At 35.1% G+C, this 17,685-nt stretch overlaps 1 protein-coding gene across 2 annotated transcripts in view; it reads right to left on the minus strand.

The window, feature by feature from the left end:
* FAP (fibroblast activation protein, alpha) overlaps positions 1 to 17,685 on the minus strand; it is a 175,698-nt gene that overhangs the window by 75,226 nt on the left and 82,787 nt on the right. For both annotated transcript variants that reach the window (XM_006866989.1, XM_006866990.1), the window contains 6 exons: positions 16,861 to 16,933; positions 16,075 to 16,195; positions 14,694 to 14,848; positions 10,217 to 10,320; positions 7,156 to 7,291; positions 3,169 to 3,213 (listed from right to left, as the gene is read on the minus strand). In XM_006866989.1, the coding sequence (XP_006867051.1) occupies positions 3,169 to 3,213; positions 7,156 to 7,291; positions 10,217 to 10,320; positions 14,694 to 14,848; positions 16,075 to 16,195; positions 16,861 to 16,933 (634 nt within the window). The remainder of the gene's footprint in view (positions 1 to 3,168; positions 3,214 to 7,155; positions 7,292 to 10,216; positions 10,321 to 14,693; positions 14,849 to 16,074; positions 16,196 to 16,860; positions 16,934 to 17,685) is intronic.

The raw sequence follows: 17,685 nt of genomic DNA on the forward strand, positions 1-17,685 counted from the left end.
TTCAGACAAATTATCGCAAGGGACCAGTCACTGTTGAAGGACAGCATGCTTGGGAAAGTAGAGGGCAGTGAAAAAGAGGAAGAAACACAACAAGATGGATTAACATGGTGGCAGCAACAATGGGCTCCAGCTTATCACCAATTGTGAGGTTGGCAAAGGATCCGGCAATGTTTCTTTCTGTTGAGCATATGGTCCTTGTGAATGGGAACCGCTCAATGGCATCTAACAACACCAGTTTTATGCCTGCAACTAACAGGTGTTACTTTCATCAAATCATTTAATCTCACTTTTTTAATCATGGGGATCTCTGAAGATATCTTCCAGTTTCAACCTATTTGATAAAATTTTAAGTAACTACTTCTATAATATTTCTTTTTTAAGTTTATACCATGACTAGCTTGTACACGTTATTCAGATATCTTCTACTTGGACAAACATACAAAATGTTTATTTGTTTATAGGTTGCTTGTGGTCAATTTCAAAGTTCAATTGCAGGACAAAGGAAGCTACACATTATGATATAATATATAAGTTATAACTATAAAGTAGTGGCCTAATTTTTCCAAAAGACATGTCAGAACTTTTAAAATTTAATGAATGATCCCTATAAAGCAGTCACCTTGTCAGAGTATGAACTTGACAGCAAATATTGCTCAGAATGTTTAATAATTATTTCTCTGGAATTTAGAAGGTTTCCTGAATATTGGATAAATCTAAAGAGATTGAGATCAGTGAGTCCTATAGAATTTTAAAACTTCAAACATTAAAATGATCCAGCACAAAATCACATGTCCCAGATAAATAACTCTTTTATTCACTAGACTTCTTAGTTTTGAATTCCTTCCAATTACTACAGGCACCTCATGTTTTCTCAAAGGGCACATATGTGCCTCCACTGGGGATATTTAAAAGTATGTTCTGTTGCCATAGAAGGCAATTGATGAACTAATCCAATCATTCATTAATTCAGTGAGGATGTGAGGTTATTGTTGTGTAAATTCTAAAATTAAGTTACAGTTGTTGACTTTAAGAGTATTATAAATAAGGGACTTTCAAAGATGCAATTCTAAAATATTTCAGAGTGTTTTGAACATTGGCAGCATTTTCAGAATAAACATGTATAGATTCTCAAGATAATATTTTTGAGAGGGTCATTTGTATCATTATTGACATATTTGTAAAATGCCATCATTCATATTACTTTATAACATTAGCTATATTGTCCTCATGAGAACACAACTAAAGTAAGTTTTCAACATTTTCCTTTCCTTATTCTTTATTAGAAAATGTTTGCAATGGGATTTAATTCAGATATTATTTTTTCCCTTTCTTCAAGTTTTCAAATACTGATCTGGGAATACCTTTCTGTAAGGTGACATGCTGATTGATCAAAAATCCAGAAAATGTAGAAAATCCTTTCTGTTTACTGCATATTGCTATTTTTTCTCTTGTTATTTAGTAGAGTGAATTGAAATGGAATTTTCTCATATGTTATGCATGTATGCTTATTATTTGAGAATACATTTTACATTTACTATATATAATTAATAAAGTAATCAGATCATAACTGTGTTTAACCAGTTGCTATCTGGATGATTCACAACTGTCTAGTTACTGAGTAAAAGTAAAGAGGCTTTAACTGAAGACAGAGAACAAGTGTAATAGCATTTAGGCTGAAATCTGGATCCAGAAAACTGTACAACAAAAAGCATTAAATATCTGAAGTTTTTAACTTACCATTTACTTTTTCCTTAGCTACTTTAAATTTGAATTTCTACAAGATGTGCTATCTTAGAATTGACTTAAGAAATCTTTGTCTTGGTATCTTAGGTTGATATGGTAATCCAGGTCATAAGAATTTCCTTTTATAACTTTTTCTTTTGCATAAGATGTCTAGAAGAATTATACTTTTGAGTTATGGTGTTGGAGGAGAATGTTGAAAGTGACATGGGTTGCCAAAAAAACCAACTGATCTGTGTTGGAAGAAGTACATCCAGAGTTCTCGATGCAGGCCAGGATGGTCAAACTTCATCTCTCATACTTCAGACATATTGTCAGGAGGGACCAGTCACTGGGGAAGGATATCATGTTTGGTAAGGTGGAGGGTGAGAAAAAGAGGAAGACCCCCAGGAGATGGATTGGCCAAGTGGCAGCATCAATGGGCTCAAGTGTGGCAACAATAGTGAGTTTGGCCCAGGACTGGGCTGTGTTTTGTTCTGCTGTGCATAAGTCAGTATGACTTATGAGTCAGTACCGACTCGATGGCACCTAACAACAACAAGGTGTCTAAATCACAGAAAAGTAGTTTCCCCCACCTTTAATGTCAACTGAATTAAATCACATGCTTGTCATAAGTGGAAAATTATATACAACTTTCACTTATCTCCTGTCCTATTTTTGTATTCTTCATATAGAATATATGATACAGTCAATATTCTTTGAAACATGGGGTTTTCCACTAAAAAAAATCCTCATAAATTACTGAATAAACCTATCTCCCAAATCCATATGTAAGTGATCAAAAGCCATAAAGATATATATTTTTCTAGTTGATACCAATTTACTTAAAATTGGAATGAATATAAGCATATTCATAAGAATTCAGTTTAGTTTGTGAAACAACACATGAATATTGGTGTTATTAAGTGCCATTGAGTCAGTTCTGGTCATAGCAACCCTGGAGAGGGTTTTCAAGGAGCAGCTGGTGGGTTTGAACCATTGGCTTTATGGTTAGCAGTCCAGTGTTGATCCTACAGCACCATACCATGACTGTAAGTTACTTTAAAATACTAAGAATACTTGATTATTTTTTCTGTACTAAAATAACTAAAAATTATGAAAATGGTTTTAAGTAGATAAGGGATAAAATTGTTTTTGAAAAAAAACTTCATTGTATTTGTTTAAAAAGTGATATTAGGGGCCAGTTGGAAAATGTTAAGATTAAGTCATGAGGAATATGATTACTCTCAACAGAATTCTCAAAATATCTACATAAAAATCATCTGGCACAAAATCACTTAAGGAATCACTATCTTTGCAGTTTTTACCTTGATATTTTTTCTATGGAAAAAAAATATTGCCAGTTTGGATACAATTCAAATAGTCTTTTGATAGCTGTGAATCTGTCAAGTTTCATTAAAATATAAGGAAAAGATAGCAAAACCATACTCCACCAGCCCATCCAGTTCTGCTTTCTTCTATGTGCTCCTGGCTCTGAAAGAGAAAAGATCATATCAAGTACAGTATGAGCCTTCCCTCCCCTAAATATGTTGTTATTGTTTAATGCTGTTAATTCGGTGCTATCTCATACATAGCAAGCCTGTATAGGGTTTATGAGGAGTGACAGGGGAATTTAAACTGCCTACCATTGCTGTTCAAATCGACCTTAAAGTCAATTGCTTATCCTATGGTACCACACCAGGACTCTTTCCTAAGTGTTGTTCTTGTTGTTAAGTACCATTGAGTCAGTTCTTACTCAGAGAGATCCTGTGTAGAGTTTCTGAGAAGCAACTGGTGGGTTTGAACTGCACCACACCAAGAGTCCTTCCTAAATACAGTCAGAATAATTTAAAACAGTTAAGCTTCCTGGTCACAGTGTACTTTTATTAGTCAACTAACTTCCAATTTCCATTTAAGATGATGGTATTCAAAAATTTTATACACATGGACAATATAAGTGCTCAACTTATTATAGCTGCATGGTTTTGCCCTTTAATGAAGTATCTTGGACTTACCACATTTATCAAGGGAACTTCAAAATGTTCAAGGAAAAATGGAATTAAAAAATGATGGGATTTTTTCCAACTCTTTGAAACCTCCTCATATAACCTAAGCACTGGTTATGGTGCAGGTAAAAAATAATTTTTTTTTCAGTGTTATGTAATATTTAGAAAATTTAACATTTGCACTGTATGTTATTGTGGTATTTATTACCATATAAAACAATTGATTATTTATTTAACAAACATTTACTAGACATAAAAGGACAAATAACTAAGCAAGAATAGTATCCTAGGTAGATTAAAGAACCTAGAAACCAGGCCAGCTTAAAAAACCACAAGTGGTTCATTATGGCTGTAGTGAAGGGTGACTATGAGGAAGAATTAGAAGATGAAGGAGGATATGTAGGTGTCAGGAAGATCTTGCAGAAGCTGCTATGTCATTCTAAGAAGATTGGATTTAAACTATTGGTAAAGCCTGTGAAGAATTTTTAATTCACAATTTTGAGTATATAATTAGGCACATGATACAATACAGAGAATGGATTAGAAATAGGTAAGATGGAAGGAAACAGAGACCAGTTGAAAGGCTACTGTAATGTTTGAAAGAATGCTAAAAACCCAAAGCAAAGTAGTGGCGATGAGAATAGAGTTGAGCAGATAGTCAGTGATAGTTAAAAATTCAAGTCCTCAGAAACAAATTGGATAATACAAACCTCTGGTGTAGACAAAAAACATCCAAAGAAAGTAGGGCAAGAGTTGTGACAGCGACTGCAATACCATAATAACCATTTCCTTTTCTTCCTAGGTCCACAACTAGACTGTATTTTCTAACCACCCTTCCAGTTTGATGTAGTCATATGGTAAGTTCTAGCCAATTGAGTATGAGCAGAAGTGACAAGTGCTACCTCTAACTTCATACAGAACACTCCACTCTTCTTCAGAAATATCACCAGCCAAAGTTTCTGAGTGACTTATATGGAGAATAGCACCATGCCCCCACCACATCCCACTTACCTGGACACACTATTGGTTGGTTACATGAATGCATAATAAATTTCTAATCCACTGAGTAATTGAAGATTTTAGTTGCTGTTATAGCAGTTAGCTTACGTTGCAAATACATGAACCCAGATAACACTAAAATGTCTAAAGAAGTCAGAGAAGAAAAGTTGGAAAGAAACAAGTCAGAGAAACAGAAGGAAAACCAAGAGAGAATATGCTGTCATAAAAGGCAAGAAAATAACAGATTTTAAGAGCAGTTTCACCTTTCTCCTATAGACATAAGTTAAAGTCTTAGAATGAATAAGATGTATTACTTTTAGTCATAAAGATAAAATTAATCTTAATCCCCCTTTCAGAGGAAGAATGGTGTGAATGATTTTCCTTCCCCAAACTATAAATTTCTGAATAAATATCACTAGTGTAGCTATTTTACAGGTAACTATTGCCAGTTGTCTTTGCCTTTTTGTTTTGGGGATGACTCCAAACATGAATGAAGTGCTGCTAGGTCACTTTACCTTAAATATTATTTGTTTTCAGGATATACAAATGTGGGTCAGTTATCACTATGATGACTGAAAAATTCAACACTAGCTCATTCTTACATATGAATTGATGTCCCCTGGATTTATCCGATTATTTGTTTTAAAACAGAGACCATTTAGAAATCCTATGATTATCCAAACCTGATATTCTAAATTAAAATTTTTTTTCCCATAAAGAAAATTTATATCCCAGGGAATCCCACAGTTCATTGAATGAGCATCTTCAATGTTCTGTCAGTTTGGATTAAAGTCACTTTAGATTGTGATAAATTAGAATTACAAATTCCAAAGAAATCACAGTTTTTTTAATTGCCCGGTTGTAAGAGCAAACATTTACTTAAATGACCAACCTTATACTTTTCAAGCTAATAAAATTAAATCAATAGTCCATAATACCCAAATTCAATGTGAAAATTAAAGATATATTCACCCAAAGCAGCTGACTAATCCAATCAATGACTTCTAATTAGCCAGCATAATCAAAATTAGTCTATCTTTTTTCTGCCTGTGATATTGCTTTAAAGCCAAAATCTTCTTTCTGCTTTGTATAACAAGATATAAATAAGATAAAAATAAGTTTCTAGCATATCCCATCAAAATTAGTCAAACATCTTACAGACACAGTAGTGATTTAGAAAATATTTTTAGCCTGAGTTATGTTGACTATTATAGTCCTGATATATTTCCAAACAGATTCAGATGACTTTTTCCTTGCAAAACATAATGTCCTAATTTCTAGATGGAATTTAGAGATAGACTTTGATTGTTTTGTGCTCCCCCCCACCCCGCCACCTCTTTATAAAATAAGCTTCTTCTATGTTTGGGTTAATGAAACATTACTTCATAATTAGAAGCCTTGTGAAATGTACTCATCAAATTTCCTATTTAAAGAAAACATTTTGTATTTCTTAGTCTCTAATATGAGTGCTATGAACAGATTTATTTAAAAGCTTTTAGACTGGTAAAGTCATTCTCTGATTCATTAATTCAACAGATTATGTTTGGATTTCAGCAACAGGAACAATTAAAATCCAGCAATAAATTCTTGCTTAATTTTCAAGCATCTCCACCCCCACCCACTTGCCCCACCTAAAAAAAAAAAAAAAAATTAGCACAGTAGGGAACTCTCACTCAAGATAGTAAGATCATTTGAAATGATATTTCATGTCATGTTCTCAGTTGTTGACTTTTGATTTCTTAGTGGGAATATTTGACTGTCTTTTAATTATGTCCATTTCTTTTGTAATTTTTTCTTTTTCAGTTTTAACCTTGAATAGAATATTCCCCATTTACATTTCTTCTTTTGTGTAGAACACATGCTATTTCCCTAATGTTGTTCTTGTTAAGTGCTGTCGAGTCACTTCTGACTCATAGCAGCTCCGTATAGTGCTTCCAAGGCTGTAAATCTTTGTGAAAGCAGAAAGCTTCATCTTTCTCCTGCAAAGTGTCTGGTGGGCTCCAACTGCTGACCTTGTGGTTCACAGTCCAGTGCTCATCTTACAGAGTCATCGCACTCCAAATTTCTCTAATAGACTTATCTTTTTCTTTCTTTCTTTCTTTTGTACTGTTAATTTTATCATCTCTAAAGGTTGGGTTTCAGTCCTAATTGAGAAAGAGATGCCTTATTCTCTCAGCATCACATTTCCTCATTATTTTTCTCTGTTCAAATTCTAGGCTAAAATCACTCAGAAAAACAAAACAAAACAAAAATTATCCTACTTATTTGATAAAAATAATGGACCCGTGACTAGAGTGTGTTTTTCTGCAAAGCAACTAGGAGTTGAAAGCAGTAATCCTGGCTTCTTAATAAAAAATGCTAGCTATATGTAAGTCCCCGTTATTGTACTTTCATCTTCAGAAACACATATCTGTTATTTTAACATACCTACCTTTGGACAGTCCCATGTCTGCCAGTTTTCCCTAAAATCACATATAGACAATACTGAAACATTCTGGACTCTTTTTAGCCACTGCAAACATATTCGTTCATCAGTAATCCATGTGAGCCAAACGAAATAATAATCACTGCAAATAAATCAAGAGACAGTCACAATCATAAGCCAATGTCACATTCAAATAATTTTCTACTTTCTGCTTTCTAAAGAATGTATATTATTATGGAGTATTTATTTAGTAAATGAAGAAATCAATGCTTTCCTTTTCTAGATAGTATAAATAAATCTGCTGATTAAAAAATATATATCTATAAAAGAGCTTGTTCATGTAGTGAAATTATTTCCTACTTGAGTTTTCTATCCATTTTGGAATTTCATGTCTTAGGACATGAAAGAACTTAACACATAAGGTCAAACCGACTGGTCAATCTGCACAGAAAAAAAAGCATTAAATTGGCTATTTTGCATAGGTAAACTCAATTTTTCACTTTTTAATTAGTTGATAGAGAGCCCAGTATGGTGGAAAGGTCAACTTTCTCTCCAGGCAGGTTTGTGTTTGAAGCTAGGTTTTAGCTGTGACCAGGGGCAGGTGTTCAAATTGGGGTTAGTGTCATAATTAGAGCTGATGTATAGGAAATAACTCAAGTAGTGTTTGGCACATTCTAGGTGTCAATGAATGGCAGCAATGATTGCTTCTCAACAAGGATGAACTTGGAGATAAAGAACAACAATGTAAATGAACCACAGAATTTTGGATATCAGTGTAAAAGAACCCACAGAGCTGGAAGGGGTCTCAGAGTCAAATCCTGGTTTTATCTGCAATTAATTCTATGACTTTGGGCCAGTTATGAACAATGTACACCTCTTTCTATATCAAATGGAACTAACAGTATCACCAGTTTCAAACATTGCTGTAAATATTAGCTAAGGTGATAAGGTAAAATTGCCTAAGAACTATTCCTGCTACAAGTGAGTGCTCAAAAAAATTGTAGCTATTACTACCATATTGCTACGATTTTACAGATGGTAACGACTCTTTTTCTTGTGTTCTTTCTACTATTCCATTTGTCTCTTAACAAGAATGACATTCCTTTTTATTTTATGTTAATGTATGCAGCCAAATTTTCATCAGCTAGATTGGGGTGAGGAATAGCAGACAATTTTTAAAACTCAGTCATTTTTGATTATCCAAGAATGGATTCACATTAGCAAGACCCCGCAGGGGCCTGGCATGGGGTTTTTTTCTCTACTAGTGATCAATCTTCAGCCCTAGCTGCCTATCCTTCATGAGGTAGGGGCAGAGAAGATAAGCCTTGGACTGCTAAAACCAGTTGTCATTGAGTGGACTGTGATTTATGGTGACCCCAAGTATGTCAGAACAGAACTGTGCTCCATAACATTTTCAGTGGTTTGGATGATCACCAAGTCTTTCTTCTGCAGTGCTTCTGGGTGCATTCAAACCTCCAATTTTTGGATTAGCAGTCAAATGCACAAGCCAATTGTACTACCGAGGGAGTTTGGGGGATACTAGTGGTTGGAAAGTGGTAAGGAGGACCACAGGCAGAGTTTAGGAATCCCTTCCTTGTTGCAGACCGTGCAGAGGTTCGAGGCCCTATAGGCCTGAGTGTAACAGATCTAGCCACTTGGCAGTTAATAGCAAATTGTTTTTCATCAAATTGTTCAGTTATATTTATTTAATTCCAAACATGAGCCCTGGATGTCCACAGAGAAATGCAATATTCCCCTAAGTTTCTAAGGTCAAGATTTTCCCCCTAGAACCAAGGCAGTAAAACTTCCTCAGAGGACGAACAAGGACAGGTTTACTGGGATTAAGCAGGGAGGCTCTGGAGAGGAACTGCCCAGGGTATATTCACTTGGGGTGGAGCGGTAAATTCTGGGAATACGGGATTAACGACAATGGGGGCAACGCCCTCGGACCACCCTGGGTTCAATCAGTTTGATCCAAGCGAAGATTAAACCCAGTAAGGAAGAAAGGAATATTGGTTTAAGTAAGGTTTACTGGTTTAACTTATCTTAAAGATTGTCTTGTCTGAATAATACCATTCTTCTGTAAAGATCCCTCCCAGCTTGGTGTGAAGCTCCTCCCCTAAATAAAACAGAGGCCCCGGCCTCCCCAGCAGTGCATTTCTGGTTGGAAGGCTTGCAGTAAAGATTGCGGTGCATTGCTGGTTGGGAGGCATGGAGTAAAGATTGCGGTGCATTACGGGTTGGAAGGCATGCAGTAAAGATTGCAGGGCAGTGAGTTGCTGCCTGCAGAGGCCATGATGCCTGTAGTCCCAAGCCTGCCCACCAGTGATGTATCCACCCTGGCTTTGGGGTGCCTCATTGTCTCCCTTCTTCTGTTTGTCTGTGTATTCTTTCACTATCCCTATCGCCGCTGGATCTCCCCTCCTCGTGAACCAAACACTCGTGAACAACACAACTATGTCGAGGTCAGACTCCAACACTTCCTTTTATCATATCAACCAGAGTGGTGAAGGAGGATCAGTGGTTACTAGAAGGTTGCTGGAAACTGGAAGAGAATTAAGATTCATCAGACAGGGCCTACATAGGGAACCATTTTGAGGATCTGAGAATATAATCCCAAAACAGCCAAGTAATTGATACTAGACTGCATCCCAATGAAAAATACTAATATTTATAGAGGATTGGATTATCTTCTCTTGTTTATCTTGTAATAAGTATAGAACTTCCACCATAGTTTTGAGAGAATGCAAATCAGACTTAAAAGAAGTCTAGGTTAGGGAAGTATAAATTTTATTATCTTCCTGTCAGTCCCCACTTCCCATTTGCACATCTGAAGAAAGTATTGTTTAGATTCATTACTGAGGTTACCTTCATACGTGTGAAAAAGGTAATTAATTTCTAAGCACCATATTAAGAAACTTATTTGTGATTTTTCAAAATTGTATATATTTAACTTTGCGTAAGAATTTTACTTTTTTACTGAGAGCTTGCCCAGTATAAACCCGGGATGAGAAATTTCAAAGTTTAATAAACGCACTTTGGTGGGAGGAACCTGAGATTAATTTACCTTGAGGCAATCATTGCTGGAACTGGCACCTCTCTGGGACCTACATGCTCTGGGTAAGTGGTATCAATAATAAATACCCGAACGACAGGATTCTTTGCCCCAGCCTGTCAAGAATATGGAAATAAAAAAGTTCCAATTTAATACCATACCAGCATGTCAAATATTCTTCTGGAATTGTTGATGTATGCCATAGAGTTTATTACAACATGGAGAAATCCTATAGAATCGGTTTTCTTTGGCTATAATCTTCACTGGGAGTTCTGGTGTGGGGCTGTAGGATAAGCACTGGATTGCAAGGTCAGTTTGAATTGCAAGGTGGAGGTTCAAGCCCACCCACTGCTCCTCGGAAATCCCATACAGGGTCCCAAGGTTATGAATCATAACCAACTCGATGGCACTTAATAGCAACAACAAATCTTTACTGGAGAAAAGAGCCAGGACCTTTTTCTTATGAAGCTGTTGTTGGTTTGAACTACCCACCTTTTTTGATTAGAAGTCAACTTCTAAACTTTCCCATCATCAAGGCTCCTTTTAAGGAATGTAAGCATATTTTTATAAGCTAGTAATGCTGACGATTTTACTTTGGAAATCTTTCTGACCAAAACATGACTAGGGACTTCATTTTAATTTCACTTGAAGGTTAATTACAAAGTGAAAAAAACATATTTTAAATATTTAATGAGAAAGTTTTGATTTATAGGGAAAATATTTTGGATATGACATTACAGTTTTATGATCAATATTGCTTTTTTGCTAAATTTCAAGGGAGATCTCACTCATTATTATGAGGATAATTAAAATTATAATCCTTTGTCATATGCTAATGGAAGAGCAGAGAGAGATTTGAGAGGAGAGTAGAATGAAGACTGGATGAAAAGTATCTTCTGCTTTTGCTCTATCATTTATTAGGTCAAAGGCAATCACCAAATGTTCATCCTACTAGTTGGTTTCATCACTATTGCTGCCATCACCAAAAAATTAAATAAAATTTATCTCCAAATAAAGTGTCCATGTGATTTACAGTTTGATTTTTTTAATGCTTTCTATGCTATATTTTTTGGTAATGGTGCCAAAGGCCAAGGGGGCCCCTCCGATGCATAGCAACCCTGTATATAGTTTTCAAGGAGTGACTGGTGAGTCTGAACAGACCACCTTGTGGTTAGCAGTCCAATGCTTATCCTACAGCACCACACTAGGACTCCTTCTGTGCTACTATATGACTTTATAATTTACATGACAGAATAGCTCATGTCCAGACAGCTTCTCTTCTACCAAACAAGAAAAGAACTTTACAATGTAGTAAAATTTAAATCCACAAAGTTTAGGTATGTAATTTTAAATGTCTTTGTGCTGTTTGTAATCACCTAAAGAATTGCACAGTCTCTCTTCTTTGTTAAGTGCTGTCGGAGCTGCTGGTGAGTTTGCAACACCGATCTTGTGGTTCAAACCACCGTTTAGGTCGAGAGATTATCCAATGGCACCGCACCTAAGTCTCTTTGTTGTTGTTGTTAAGTGCCATTGAGTTGATTCCAACCCATAGCATCATTGTATAGGGTTTCTGAAGAGCGGTTGGTGAGCTTGAACCACCAACCTTGCGGTTCAAACTGACTTTGCAGTCCAGCGCATTAATCCACAGCACCACACTGGGACTCCTTTTTCACACCCAGGCGTAGCTGGGCCCTTTGTGGTTCCTTGGAGTATCCAACCCTTCAGTCCAATGGCAGATGCTTCATTCAGCAATTTTAGTCAGCAAAGAAAAATGCTAAATTTGGGCCTCAGCTTACCTATCAGGATCAGTCCTCTTCAAGTCTGGGTTTCCTCATATTCTCATACTCACAGACGCTCCCAAAGATCCAAGTTCCTTTACATCTTTAATTAGAGTACTGCACCTCTCACTTTGAAACACTTCCAGCTTTCAGAATTAATACACAATCCTCTAAAAGCCATTTATCTAAACATTTGTGTCATATCCATTGCCTTTTCTCAAATTATGTTTGACATAAATGTTATTGTTGTTAGCTTCTGTTAAATTGGATTCTGACTCATGGCAATCCCGTGCACAATGGAACAAAATATTTACTGTTCTGTACCATCCACATGATCAGTTGAGATAGCACCATTATGATCAATATGCCTTTGCATAGTCCATAAAGCACAAGTAAACATTTTTCTGATATCTTCTGCTTTTAGCCAAGATCTATCTGATGTCAGCAATGATATCCCTTGTTTCATGTCCTTATCTGAATCCAGCTTGACTTTCTGGTAGTTCACTATTGATAAATTGCTGCAATTGTTTCTGAATTATGTTCATTAAAATTTTACTTGCATGCTACATTGTTGATATTTTTAGATGGTTTCCACATTCCATTATGTCACCAATTACTTTGGACTGGGTACAAATTTGTTTTTTTCCAATCGGTTGGCCAGGTAGCTGTCTGTCAAATTTCTTGTCATTGACAAGTGAGTGCCTCCAGCACTGCATTGGTTTGTTGAAACATTTCAATTGATATTTCATCACTTCCTGGAGGCTTGTTTTTTTTGCCAATTCCTTCAGTATTGCTTGGACTTCTTTCTTCAATACCATTGGTTATTAATTATATGCTACCTCTTAAAGTGATTGAACATTGACCAATTCCTTTTAGTATCACGATTCTGGGTATTTCTTCCGTCTTCTTCTGATGCTTCCTGCATCATTCAATATTTTGACCACGTTGTTTTTGTTGTTGTTAAGTGCCATGGAGTTCAGTCTGACTCATAGCAACTCTGTATAGGGTTTCTGAGCTATGGCTGGTGAGTTTGGACCACCAACTTTGTGGTTAATAGTCTAGTGTTTATCTTTCAGCACCACACCAGAACTCTATTTTGACCATAGAATACTTCAATCGTGCAGCCTGAAGCTTCATTTTTTTTTTTTTCTTCAGTACTTCTAGCTTGTATAATGCTAAGCATGCTTTTCCCATTTGATTTTCTAACTCCAAGTTTTTCCACATTTTATTACAATACTTTGTTTAGTTTTCTTGAGCTTCCCATTGAAATTTTCTGTTTATCTCTTTCACTTCATCATTTCTTCCAGTCACTTTAGTCTCTCCATGTTCTAAGTCAAATTTCAGAGTCTCTTCTGACATTTAATATGTCATCTGGTTTCTTCTTTACTTGCTGTCCTGTCTTTTTATTCTTCTCATGTATGATGCTCTTGATGCTATCCTACATCTGGTTTTCATAGTGTCCGATGCATCAGATCTGTTTTAGTGGTCCCAAAATTCAGGTGGGATACGCTCAGTCATATTTTGGCTATTGTATACTTTTTCTATTTTGTTTCAGATTCAGCCTGAACTTGCATATGAGCAATTGATGGTCTGTTTCATAGTCATCACATGGCTTTGTTTTCAGTAATGAAATTGAGCTTCTCCCTTGTCTCTTTTCATATGTGTCATCAATTTGATTCCTGGGTCAGCATTATAGCAACATGTAAACCTCCACTGACAGATAAGTAGTGACCTCCTGAAAAGCATTTGGCCAAGAATCAAACATAGGTCTCCCACATGGAAAGTGAGAATTCTATCATTGAAGTATGCATAATCTCAGCATAAATGCACAAGTAACTATAATTTCTACTTTTCTAGCTATTGTCACTTTGCCTTGACTCAAAATCCACATGAGTGCGTGCCACATCCATTTCATTGTCGTATCATATTGGGACTCACTGAACCCATTCATGGCAGTGTCGCCCTTGGCAAGTAAAAACAATAGAAACTAAAGGACAAAGAACCACATTCTAACATCTTCATGTGCAAGAAGATAATTTACATTTTGATACTCCTCTTTCAAATTTCTTATCTCAGAACTGATGCTATGATACCTTTCAACAGTGACCTGGCCATTTTCCTAGTGCATAAATAGGTTTCTTACCTCCAGACATGCGACTTACGGAAAAGTATGTATACAAAGAACTCAAGAATGTCAGATATTCAAAGAACTTTGGGTTCACATCAAGTCTAACTCCCTTGAAGGCAGACACTGAGGGTCACAGAGCTTACCTGACTTGTACATATGTTCAGAACACTAAACTGCTGCTACTTAACAGAAAGATCAAGTTCAACATTTGTGTTTTCCATTCTAGTTCATGTCATGAGAATTCAAGAGGGAATTGCAAAATAGAACTTTACCCAGAATTTGAGCATGAAATATGAAAAAAAAGAAAGCTAAACTAAAATTAAGTTAAGCTTGTTTTTCCTCCATGATCTAGACCATATGTTCTTCAAAGATTCTGCAATGGATTTTGCAAAGACTACTTCATCCAGTTTAACCAGATGTCCAAAGCAACAGATGTCCATATAAATAATAGAGCACAGTACAATGTTTGCCTTACAATGCACAAGAATAAGAATCTCTCCAAACTTGTTGATCTAGTCATTGTTATGATTGCTCATTTTGATACTAGGGAAACAAAAGCGTCTGTTAAAAGTATTCAACATACCTTCGGATATGGAATATTTATTGTCCTAGGATACTGTCCATCTCCATAATAGGAATAGGCAATAACTGGTATATCTGTATCATTAAATTCTACATATGCTAAAAATTTTCCATTAGGAGACCACCAGAGAGCATATTTTGCTGCGAGCATCTCCTCTGAAAAATAAATACTAGCATATTAATTATAATTTTACTTTATTTTAATTATTATAAACACTTTGATATAGCTATTTATTGACCAGAGTCATCTACTTAATGAGAGTGCGGCATATGCTTTACTTTACTTATCTGAAAAAACAATTTGGGTCAAGAAATAACCGTTTAAATTTCTATCCCATATCAAACATCAATTGCTTTAGTTGGGGATTCACATTAATCAGAAATATAATTTAAAAAAAATAAATACTAAGCATAACAACAATAATTAATTTTTTTCTTTAAGGGCAGCTTCTGGGTTTGCTTTTTTTGTTGTTGTTGTTTTAAAAAATAATTACCTAAAGTAGCAAAAACAGTTTCTTCTGCAATGTGACATGAGCATTGAAAGCTGAGTTTCTCTCCTGGGAATTTTTCAAATCAAATTTAGTTTAGCTGTATTTTTTAAAGTAAATAAGTGATTAAAGAACTTTTAAAATCCAATTAATCCCTAAACCCCACGAACTATTATTTTTGCATTTTTCTTTCAGTATCTATTTTATCATTCATATTTTCATTTAAAATATATACCCTAGAATAAAATAAGTAAAGAATTAATGAGTATCTAAAATTGATTTTTTTCCTGCAAAATAATAAAAGAAATGACTAGTTTTGTAGAAAATATTTATTTTTCAAATAAAAAAAAAAAAAAAAAGAAGAAAGAAAGAAAGCTAAGAAAATGTACCAGACCTAAGGACAATATTCTTCTTGGAATATGAATTATTATTACCATATTATGTATGCTGTTGTTGTTGTTAATAAGTGTCATTGGGTTGGTTCCGACGTATAAAGACCTTGCATCAGGTTTCTGAGGAGCAGCTGGTGAAACTGAGCCACAGACCTTGTAGATCAAACTGATTTTGCAGTCCAGTGCATTAACGCACAGCAGCACACCAGGATTCCATGTAATGTATATATATAATAATAGTAATATAAATTATTATTACCATGTTATGTATGCTGTTGTTGTTGTTAAGTGCCGTCGAGTTGGTTCCAAGAATCTGCTGGTAAGCTTAAACCACAGATCTTTTGGTTCAAATCGACCTTGCAGTTCAACACATTAACCCACAGCATCATATAAGTAATACCACTCCTCATTTAAATAACATACCTATTTGAAATCACTAAATATATAAAACTTTGTAAGTGAAGGGCTAAAATAGTAGTAGTAGTAAAAGGATATAGCTTACCTTCATAAACCCAATCTGGGATTCCATTAAATATTTTATTTTTCCTTCCATTATATGTTACTTGGAAAGGTGGATCTCCTGGTCTTTGTACCAAATAGATATTGTTTTGATAGACATATGCCTGGAAGTGGTGAGTTCATCAACAAGCAATTTCATAAGTAATACAATAAAGGTTGTACATTTGTTTTAATTATCCTAATAATACCTTTACAAAGAGTGATAATCCAAATGCAAAAAGATTCATAACAACAATGTTTTAATAGGCAAAAACATGTTTTATTGGGTCATCTATATAACATTAATCAATATAACATCAATTATGATTTTAAAGTCCATAAAAATTATGTTTTATTAACTGAATAATTATGTATATTGACAAAAATTCAAATAAACTTCTGAATATTAATAGGCAGCTACATCTAATCTTTATTTAGAGTCCTTAAATAAGCACTTGGACAAAATTTCATGTTGTCTGAAGCTAGTCTGGGAAACTTGTGAAAACCATATTTTTCCTGAGCTTCTGGCACAACGCATTCTGGCTGAGTATAAGGATAAAGTTTTTGACTGCGATATTTAAAGAAATCTATCCCTGAGCTCAAGATTTTGCGGAATTCTCAAATGGGTTTCAATTTATCAAAACTCTTTCCGTTTTTAACCACCAAAATAGTCATGGATGCATTTTTTTTTTTTTTTTTTTTTTTAGGGAGGGAAATTTAACAAAGGCCAAAAGCAAATAGCTTCTCTTTTATTTAAATGATCAAACATTTCTATAATTTAAACACTTACTAATTTACTCCCAACAGGAGACCAGCATAAATACTGAATTAGACGAGGAAGCTCATTTCCTTTTACAAACTCTCTAGAAAAAGAAGGAAGAAAGAAAAGAAAAAAAAATACTGTTGAATGCCAAGTACACACACACACACACACACATATATATATATATATATATATATAAACAAAGAAAATAAGCAAAAAATAAAGGATTATCTGCTCTGTTTGCATAAACATGCAAACATGAGACTAAGGTAGAAACGTAGGCATGGAGACACTGATGGTGGACACAGTCCTTTCATTAGTTACTTAAATGATATGGGACACATCACTGAACTTTTTTGGGTCCAGTTTTCTGATCTTAATAGTGAGGTAACTGAATAAGGATTTATAGACTGTTATATTAGGGACATCCTATTATTTAATAGCATCCCTTTATTTTCTAGAAAATAAATTAAGTCTAGAGAAAGTCTAGAGATGGCTTCTTAAGGTCTTAGTTATCTAGCGTATCTATAACAGAAATCTCACAAGTGGATGGCTGTAACAAAAATTTACTTTCTCACAGTTCGTTGTTGTTAAGTGCTGTTGAGTCAGTTTCTACTCACAGCAACTCTGTATAGGATTTCCAAGGAGTGGCTGCTGGGTTCGAACCACGGATCTTGTGATTAGCAATCCAGTGCTTATCCTACTATGCGAAGCCTAGAAATCTAAATTTACAGGGTAGGCTCAAGGGGAAGGCTTGGTTGTTTTGTCATCTTTAAAGGAGGGTTCTTGTCTCTTCGGCTTTTGCTTCCTGATACTTTGGAGATTTGTCTTAGCATCTATCTTACTCCATTG

This window comes from Chrysochloris asiatica, unplaced genomic scaffold, assembly GCF_000296735.1.
Source record: "Chrysochloris asiatica unplaced genomic scaffold, ChrAsi1.0 scaffold00099, whole genome shotgun sequence".
Classification (NCBI taxonomy): Eukaryota; Metazoa; Chordata; class Mammalia; order Afrosoricida; family Chrysochloridae; genus Chrysochloris; species Chrysochloris asiatica.